The 9,914-nt window shown below is 39.6% G+C and overlaps 1 protein-coding gene across 1 annotated transcript; it reads left to right on the top strand.

Annotated features, from left to right (window-relative positions):
• Positions 1-3,067: 3,067 nt before the first annotated feature.
• On the top strand, positions 3,068-8,150 carry LOC103582285 (solute carrier family 2, facilitated glucose transporter member 3-like). The gene is made up of 3 exons (XM_008563927.1): positions 3,068-3,298; positions 5,832-5,999; positions 7,684-8,150. Exons 1-3 carry the CDS (start codon positions 3,068-3,070, stop codon positions 7,900-7,902), a joined length of 618 nt encoding a protein of 205 aa, XP_008562149.1. The 3' UTR covers positions 7,903-8,150.
• Positions 8,151-9,914: the final 1,764 nt, after the last annotated feature.

Genomic DNA, 9,914 nt, shown 5'->3' with positions numbered 1-9,914 from the left:
TGTATCTATCTTGTGTTTTTCTAAGGGTATCATAAGTGAAAAGAGCTATAAGAAGGAGAGAGTATGAGTGAATGTAACATGAAAACTTTGGGAAATTGTATGTTTGCTCCATTTTTGAGGTCTACTTGACTTATATTTCTTTTCTATCACTGCTGAAGTCATCTCTGATTGATATCTAGCTTCCTACTCCTACTTTCACAGCATTCCAGTCTGCCTTCAAATTAATATGGTAAGGAAAATGGCATTTTATAAACTTAGAACACCTAAACAGAGAGAGATTATTTAAGTGACAGGGAGATTATATAGGAATTACCTGAGATTCAAAGGGATTTTCTTTTGTGATCATTTACTGATGAACATTATTAGTGGATGATGGGATAACTGGGCTAGCACTCTATCATTTGTTTGTTTGACAATCTTCTCTAAGATTTGCATCTTATCATTTATTTATTTTCTGTACCTTTAGTAAGAGTTACAAAGAAGATCATCCCCCCTCTTCCCACCAAGAGGGGTAGTTCTCACTTTCTCCTATCCTTCTTGTTAATGCTTTTGTCCCTCTACCACTTATTCCTTTTCAGTCTGATTTGTAACTATAATTCAGATCCACCATTTTTGGGGGTGGGGTGAGGGTGGCTAGCTAGCCAGTATGGGGATCTGAACCCTTGACGTTGGTGTTATTGGCACCACATTCTAATCAAGTGAGCTAATGGCCAGCCCCTCAGATCCACTTTTCTTTTTTTTTTTGACCAGTAAGGGGATCGCAACCCTCAGCATGGTGTCATTCTTACCACGCTCAGCCAGCAAGTGCACCGGCCATCCCTATACAGGATCTGAACCTGCTGCCTCAGCACCACCAGTGCCCCACTCTACCGAGTGAGCCACGGGGCCAGCCCCAGATCCACTTTTGATATGGACTTTGGGTAAAAGAAACAGAGTAAAATGTAATATAGATCCCAAATTGTGTTTATTTTTTATTTATTTTAATTTTTTATTTTAACATCTACTTTTATGTATTTATGGGGTAGTGTGTTGTTCCAATACATGCATATATTGCACAATGATTCACCTAGGGTAGATAGCACAGTTTTGTTTGTATCCATTAGTTCACCATTTCTCCTTCCCCCTGCATACTGCCCCCCCCAACCTATGGTAACCATTATTCTACTCTCTACTTCTATGAGAACCACTGGTGTTTTTTTTTTTTTTGGTTCCACATGTGAGTATTATCATGTGATATTTCTTTTTCTGGGCCTGACTTTAGTTAACAAGATGGTTTCCAGTTCCATCCATGTTGCTGCAAATGATAGGATATCATTTCCTTTTATAGCTGAATACTGTTCCATTGTGTATATAGATAAGTAGTTTTTTATCCATTCATCTGTTGATGGGCATTTAGCTTGGTTCCATCTCATGGCTACTCTGAATAGTATTGAGATGAACATGGGGGTGCAGGTAAATTTTTCATATATATCGATTTCATTTCTTTTGGGTATTTACCCAGTAGTGGGATAGCTGGTTCATAAGGTAGATCTCTTTTTGGTTCTGTTGCAGGGAACCCTGAGCATTTTCTAATTGTTAAATCTTTCCCTTTTTTTTCACTCAAGAATCCATTTTAGAAATTTTATGCTTGACTGTCTTAATAGCAAACTCTGGCTCCTGCAACTTAGCTTGCCTGCTTCCTGCACCCACCTGTATCCATGTGCTAATAGGAGACAACAGCAGTCTCACACCGCCCTTAGGTCTGGATGCAAATTAGGCTCCAGAGCTGACCAATGGACTGTGTCCCATAATCAGCCAATATAAATTAGCAAGACTGCATCCCTCATTTACATAAGAGGACCTAAATGGGAACTTGGGTGGGAAGTTAGGGCGGGAATTTGGGCTATATAAGACTGCCTCTTTCCTTTGTTCCGGGAGACACTGATCTAGGAGTCTTCACTCCCCAGTGCTCTCCTTGCTTGCAGGCAAAAAGGTGCTGTAACACCAAATAAAGAGCTGTAAAAATGCAACACTGATGCCGTCTTGGATTCCTCTGTGCGATCTCTCCCACAACAGTTCTCTGAGGGACCTCCATACTGTTTTCCACAATGGCTATATCAGTTTATATTCACACGAACAATATAGGAGAGTTCCCTTTTCTCTGCATCCTCTGCCAGCATTTGTTATTTTCTATCTTGTTGATAATAGCCATTCTGACTAAGGTGAGGTGATAGCTCATCGTGGTTTAATTTGCATTTCCCTGATGACTAGTGATTTTGAGCATTTTTTCATGACCTTGTTGGCCATTTGTATGTCATCTTTTGAGAAATGTTTGTTCAGTTTCTTTGCCTCTCTCTAAAGTGGGTTATTTGGTTTTTGGTGTTGAGTTACGTGAGTTCCCTTATATATTCTGCATATTAGCCCCTTGTCTGATGTGTAGTGTGCAGACACATTCTCCCATTCTGTATGTTGTCTTCTTCACTTTGTTGATAGTGTCCCTTGCTGTGTACAGGTATTTTAGTTTGATGTAGTCCCATTTGTGTATTTTTGCTTTAGTTGCCTGTACCTTGGTAATCTTGCTCAAAAAAGTACTGCCCACTCCCATTTCATGTAGCATTTACCCTATGTTTTCTTCTAGTAGTTTCATAGTTTCAGGTATTAAATTTACGTCTTTAATCCATTTTGAGTTGATTTTTGTATATGTGAGAGCTAAGGGTCTAGTTTTGATCTGCATGTGGATATCCAGTTTTAATTTTTTTTTTTTTTGCGCTGGCTAGTACATGGATCCAAACCCATGACCTCAGCATTGCCAATACCACACTCTCCCAAGTGAGCTAACCAGTCGTGCCTATATAGGGATATGATCCCGTAGCCTAGGTGTTATCAGCACCGCACTCTCCCAAGTGAGCCACGGGCCGGCCCCAACAGAAATGTTCTGATGGTAGAAAGTGAAAAAACATAGACCAAAATTGGGAGAGGATATGAGCCTGGAGAAGAGCAGAATAATGAGGAAAGAAAGGGAGGGATTGGGAGCCTACCACTTTGCTGACCTCACTTTGTCTTTGCTTAATTTTACAGGCGCAATTCAATGCTTATTGTCAACCTATTGGCCATTGTAGGTGGCCGCCTTATGGGATTCTGTAAATTAGCTAAATCGTTTGAAATGCTGATCCTGGGCCGCTTGGTTATTGGCATCTTCTGTGGACTCTGCACAGGTTTTGTGCCCATGTACATTGGAGAGATATCTCCTGCTGCCCTACGGGGTGCCTTTGGTACTCTCAATCAGCTGGGCATCGTCATCGGGATTCTGGTGGCCCAGGTACTCTAGAACTTCCCATACTTAACGAGTGTTAGTTTTGTGGCTCATTAAATGAGTTAACATAAGTAAAGCACTCAAAAGAATATCTGGCACATAGTCAATTATATATAATCTATAAGTTTATAATCTATGTATATAGATTAGAATCTTATATAATCTGTAAGTTTCAGATATTGTTACTACTCACAGATAGTAGCTAAAGAAGCAGGCTGCACAGAGAAAGGAAAATAAAGTTTGTTTATCTTGTGGTAAAAGCCCCTTACCGGTCATCTTTTTTTTAAAAAAAAAAAAGAAAGAAAGAATGAATTGGGGGCAGCACATTATCTTTATCCTTTCCTCTTTGTTCAATTCACCAGTCCTCCAGCGGTTGTTCTGAGTCTATTGAATCACAGATCTCTCATATGTAAGGAGCATGAAAACTGTAAAAAGTAAATCTGATGCACTGCAGGCTTGGAAGTCACTTGTCCAACCTGCCTTTGAGCAGTGTTTTCTAATTTTCTCTTTTAGGCAGAGAGAAGTTTGGACAGTGTTTACCTAGCAGAGTGAACTGCTTTTAGGTGAGGTGATGTAGGGGTTAACTTAAGTTAGCATGACGGCACTAGATAGTAAAGTAATTTTATTGTAAGAAGTTTGCTGGATGGGCTGGCTGGTTAACTCATTTGTTTAGAGCATGGTGCTGATAACACCTAAGTCCGAGGTTCGATCCCTATACCGAGCAGCTGCCAGAGAAAAAAACAAGTTTGCTGGAGGTGTGTATATATATGTATGCCTGTGTACATTTATACATACACACACACATATAATCTATATATACACATACATACATCTATATATATAGTGTGTGTGTATATATAGTGTATATATATAGTATATATATATAGTGTATAGAGTATATATATATATAGTATATATAGTGTGTGTATGTGTATATATACACATATGCACATATAAACACATTAGGTTTTTGATGTGTAGACCTTTTTATAAGGAAGAGAACTAGCATAAGTATTCATTACTACTTTTAACTATTCAAATGTCTTTCCCCACAAGCTTTATGTCATCTTTTTTTTTTTTTTTTTTTGGCGGCAGGCCAGTAAGAGGATCTGAACCCTTGACCTTGGTGTTGTCAGCACAAAGCTCTAAATGAGCTAACCAGCCAGCCTATATTAGAATTCTTAAAAATAGTCTAATTAGCTCCAGAGCAGCAGTTTTCAATGAAGATAACACTATAAATCTCTGTTTCAAACAGCACAACTGTAATTTCATTTTAGAATATATAAACATGCATAGTTTCCATCTTACATTTGAGTTACTTGAAGAGTTGTTTTTTGAGAAGGTAAATCCCATATGTAGAGGCACATATTCATCGAAAACACTGGGAGATATTGCTATGGAGGCATGTCCTTTGATATCCCTACTGTCATTTAGTTTAAAACTTTTTTTGTTTAATTCCTTTTTGAGAAAAGAGATACATTGAATGATGGGTATAAGTAGTCTTCACTCTTCAAGCAAATATGGGATGGTTGAAAAAGGGAGTTATAGAAGAGATTATATAGAATGCTTTAAACTTGGGATTAGAGAAGTGTCCTGCTATTGGTAAAACAGATTTCAAGTAGCTCTATACAATACTCTTAAGAAAGAGAAAACAGAAGTTTCATGTTATATTTTTCTTTTTTTAGCTTTCTCTGGTGGAAAGGGCAGGAAGAACTCTACATATGATAGGCCTTGGAGAGATGGCTTTTTGTTCCATCCTCTTGACTGTTTCTTCTTAAAGGTGAGATGGTGTGCATGAAGGAAAGGGAGCGGTGGGGGAGGGAGAGAGGTTACAGTTCACTCTGTGACAGTGGGTGGGTTGTTGACGTTGGAGATTATCAACAACGTCAAATTTGAGAGCAGCAAGATGCCCAGGGTTTTAAAACAAGGCAGATCAGGGCCAGCCCGTGGCTCACTCGGGAGAGTGCGGTGCTGATAACACCAAGGCCCCGGGTTTGGATCCCATATAGCAATGGCCGGTTTGCTCACTGGGTGAGCGTGGTGCTGACAACACCAAGTCAAGGGTTATGATCCCCTTACCGGTCATCTTTAAAAAAAAAAATAAAAGGCAGATCATCAGAAATAAGTGAACTGTTCTAATCTTTACATTTATAAAACATTATAGCTTGTAAAATACATTATCTGATTTATAGATTTATTATTTTAATTTTCAGTGGGTGGCCAGTACAGAGATGAACCCTGGTTAGTATTATCAGCACCATGCTCTAACCAACTGAGCTAACCCGTCAGCCCTACATTATTTCATTCTTGAGGTAGTCCTATTTTATAAATGATGAAATGGTCTAAGTGCAAAATGACATGCATAATACATACATACCCAAGGCTTTTGACTCCAAGGCCAGTAACCATGTTATATCACAGGACAGAAGGAGCTTGCCATTTACCCAGTACTCATATCTGGAAAGCTGGATTCTAGATTGTGCTGTCTTATTAACTTTGCTGTGTTCCTTCCTCTTACAGAGTGAATATAATGGGGTGAGCTATCTTGATCTTTGTGGCTTTCTTTGAAGTTGGAACAGGCCCCATTCCCTGGTTTATTATGGCTGAACTCTTCAGCCAGGGACCCCACCCAGCTGCAATGGCAGTGGCTGGTTGTTCCAACTGGACCTCCAACTTTTTGGTTGGACTGCTCTTCCCCTCAGCTGTAGTAAGTAAATTAAAACTAAACTCACTTAGTTTATCTTGAAACCAGTGCACTTTAGCCAGCATGTTTAAGATACACCTTAATAATACAGTAGTCACCCTTTATCTGTGGTTTTGCTTACCGCAGTTTCAGTTACCCATGGTTAAATTGGGCACCGTTCTGAGTAGCATGATGAAGTCTCACACCATCCTGCTGCACCCTATGTGTCATCCCTCTGTCCAGCACATCAACACTGTCTGTATACACTATCCGCCCGTTAGTCACTTAGTAGCATCTAGGTTATCAGATTAACTGTCATGGTATTACAGTGCTTGTGTTTAAGTAACCCTTACTTTACCTCATAATGGCCTCAAAGCATAAGAGTAGTGATGCTGGCAATTCAGATATGCTGGAAAGAAGCCATATAGTGCTTCCTTTAAGTGAAAAGGAAAAACTTTTTGACTTAATAAGGAAAGAAGAAAAATTGTATGCTGAGGTTGCTAAGATCTACAATAAGAATAAATCTATCTGTGAAATTGTGGAGAAAGAAATTCGTGCTAGTTTTGCTGTTGCACCACAAACTGCAGAAGTTACAGCCACAGAGTGCTGTAAGCACTTACGTAAAATGAGAATGGCATTAACTGTGTGAGTGAAAGACGTGGACAGAAGTGTGTTCAGACTGACAGGAATCGGGTTCAGTTTCGGTACTGTCTGGATTCAGGCAGACCCACTGGGGGTCTTGGAACGTATCCCCCACGGATAAGGGGGAGCTACTGTAGTTACTACTGATGCTGTGAAGGATTAGATATCATGAGCTTTAAACCAGATTTCCCCTCTCATTTTCAATGACATGTAGAAAAAATGACAACAAAAAAGATTGAAACAGGAGGGCAAAACTGGGAACTTTTTGTTTTGGCAGCTGACTGGTAATAAACTGGGAACTTGTAAAGGACTACTAGTCTGAGATAATTTAGGTATAGCTTTGCCTAGAAACAGAATGATACTTTAGGTTTTGTTTGTTTGGCTTGTTTTTGGCAACTGGCTGGTACAGGGATCCAAACCCTTGACCTTGGTGTTGTCAGCACCATGCTCTAACCAACTGAGCTAACCAACCAGCTCTAGAAACAGAATAGATAAGAAACAGATAAGCCTCAGAAGATTCCAAACCAATACATAATTTGAATTAGCATTAATTTCTTCATGATTGTAAAGGCTCACTAAGTTTAGGATGTTAACAAATCAGATAGGTCCTGTTATAACATGACCTGTAGCTGATTTATTACATAAAGGAACTTGCAGTGGACTTCTAGAATGCATTTCCTATTTCTGTGGGTGTTTTCAGAAACTCAGATTTTTAAAATAACAATCAAAAGACCTGACATACTCAATAGGTATTTGGAAGCAGCTAATTTTTTTTTTTTTTCCTAGGATCCGAACCTGTGGCCTTGGTGTTATCAGCACCGCACTCTCCCGAGTGAGCCACGGGCCAGCCCTAACTTTAATGAACAGGAAAAGGAATGACACAAAGAGAATATTAGAGAATTATAGCAAGTTAGCAATGGAATGATAAATGAATCTCTGAAGAAACCTACCGTTCATTAACTACAGAAGGGGTTACAGCTCGAAGTCTATTGGGAATATGGATGTGAAGGAAATTGTCAATGATCAGATCTTCATTCAGTGCTTCCTTTTTCTGTCCTTTCACTAGTTCTATTTAGGAACCTACATTTTTATTGTCTTCACTGACTTCCTCGTTATCTTCTTGGTCTTCACCTTCTTCAAAGTCCCAGAGACCCGTGGCAGGACTTTTGAGGACATTACACGGGGCTTTGAAGGGCAGGCACAGGAGACCAGTAGATCTGGGAAAGGCCCCATTATGGAGATGAACAGCATCCAGCCTGTTAAAGAGTCCACCACCAATGTCTAAGTCATGCCTCCTTCCACCTCCCTCCCAGCATGGAAAAGCAACTGCTCCCTACATGAGGGAGAGACCTCATCAGGATGAAACCAGGACTGCTTCTGAATGCTGCTGCTTGATTCCTTTCTCATCCCACACACTCCACGAGCACTCAGATTAACCCAGTGCTGGGACTGGATTTTCACTGGTTTTTAAAATATTTCATTTCAGGCAGGCCCATAGCTCACTTGGGAGAGTTTGGTGCTGATAACACCAAGGCCACAGGTTCGTATCCCTATATAGGGATGGCAAGTTTGCTCACTTGGGAGAATGTTATGCTTACAACACCAAGTCAAGGGTTAAGAGCCCCTTACTGGTCATCTTTTTAAAAAAATTAATAAAGTATTTCATTTCTTGGACATTCTCTTCTGTTTAGGAGAAACCAAGTGAACCTACCTCCATTTCAGGGGGGATTGGCCACTTGGCATGTGACAACTTTAACAGCTCTTCTTCCCTTAGCTTCTAATATTGCCCCACTAGGGCATACAGGGAGTAAGAGGGTGCAGTTCCCCCAACTCAGACTTACCAGGAAGCAGATAGACACAAGTGTGGAGGGGAGAGAGGGATTAAATAAGAGAGCACCTTCCTTACTTCCATACAGCTTTGAATGGCAAATTAACTTGAGTTTTATTTATTTTATCTTCTGGTTTTATTGCATAAGTATTTATTTTTTAGGTGCAAAGTAATTTTACCAAATTGTTACACTTCTCTTTGTGTAAGGGAGATGCAAAAAGGATTACTCAAAGCACCATGAATGCGATGAGAAGTCCAAAGGGACTGCACCTCAGCAACTCCTCTGTTAGGAGGAGAAAACTGGGTACAGCCCTGATTCAAAGTTATCTTCTGTTTTTTACTGTAAAGACAAGTTTCACAAGAAAAATCAGTTGATTCAATCATTACAAAAGGACACAAAGACATGGGCAGTGTTATAGAAGTTATCTACAGCTAAGTATAGCTTGAACAATGGAAACTACTAACATCAGTAAAATTAACAATGTGACATTCCAAATACAATTTGNCCACGAGCACTCAGATTAACCCAGTGCTGGGACTGGATTTTCACTGGTTTTTAAAATATTTCATTTCAGGCAGGCCCATAGCTCACTTGGGAGAGTTTGGTGCTGATAACACCAAGGCCACAGGTTCGTATCCCTATATAGGGATGGCAAGTTTGCTCACTTGGGAGAATGTTATGCTTACAACACCAAGTCAAGGGTTAAGAGCCCCTTACTGGTCATCTTTTTAAAAAAATTAATAAAGTATTTCATTTCTTGGACATTCTCTTCTGTTTAGGAGAAACCAAGTGAACCTACCTCCATTTCAGGGGGGATTGGCCACTTGGCATGTGACAACTTTAACAGCTCTTCTTCCCTTAGCTTCTAATATTGCCCCACTAGGGCATACAGGGAGTAAGAGGGTGCAGTTCCCCCAACTCAGACTTACCAGGAAGCAGATAGACACAAGTGTGGAGGGGAGAGAGGGATTAAATAGAGCACCTTCCTTACTTCCATACAGCTTTGAATGGCAAATTAACTTGAGTTTTATTTATTTTATCTTCTGGTTTTATTGCATAAGTATTTATTTTTTAGGTGCAAAGTAATTTTACCAAATTGTTACACTTCTCTTTGTGTAAGGGAGATGCAAAAAGGATTACTCAAAGCACCATGAATGCGATGAGAAGTCCAAAGGGACTGCACCTCAGCAACTCCTCTGTTAGGAGGAGAAAACTGGGTACAGCCCTGATTCAAAGTTATCTTCTGTTTTTTACTGTAAAGACAAGTTTCACAAGAAAAATCAGTTGGTTCAATCATTACAAAAGGACACAAAGACATGGGAAGTGTTACAAAAGTTATCTGTGGCTAAGAATAGCTTAAAAATGGAAACTAGTAACATCAGTAAAATTAACATGACATTCCAGAGTACACGTGAAAAGTTAAGTTGGTCAAACTATGATCATTTTCTAAAATATAACCTCTCCTTAA

The sequence above is a fragment of the Galeopterus variegatus genome, unplaced genomic scaffold (genome assembly GCF_000696425.1).
Source record: "Galeopterus variegatus unplaced genomic scaffold, G_variegatus-3.0.2 Scaffold15540, whole genome shotgun sequence".
In the NCBI taxonomy this organism is placed as follows: Eukaryota; Metazoa; Chordata; class Mammalia; order Dermoptera; family Cynocephalidae; genus Galeopterus; species Galeopterus variegatus.
Note: the sequence above shows the minus strand (reverse complement) of the source record. Positions and strands in the feature narration are given on the sequence as shown.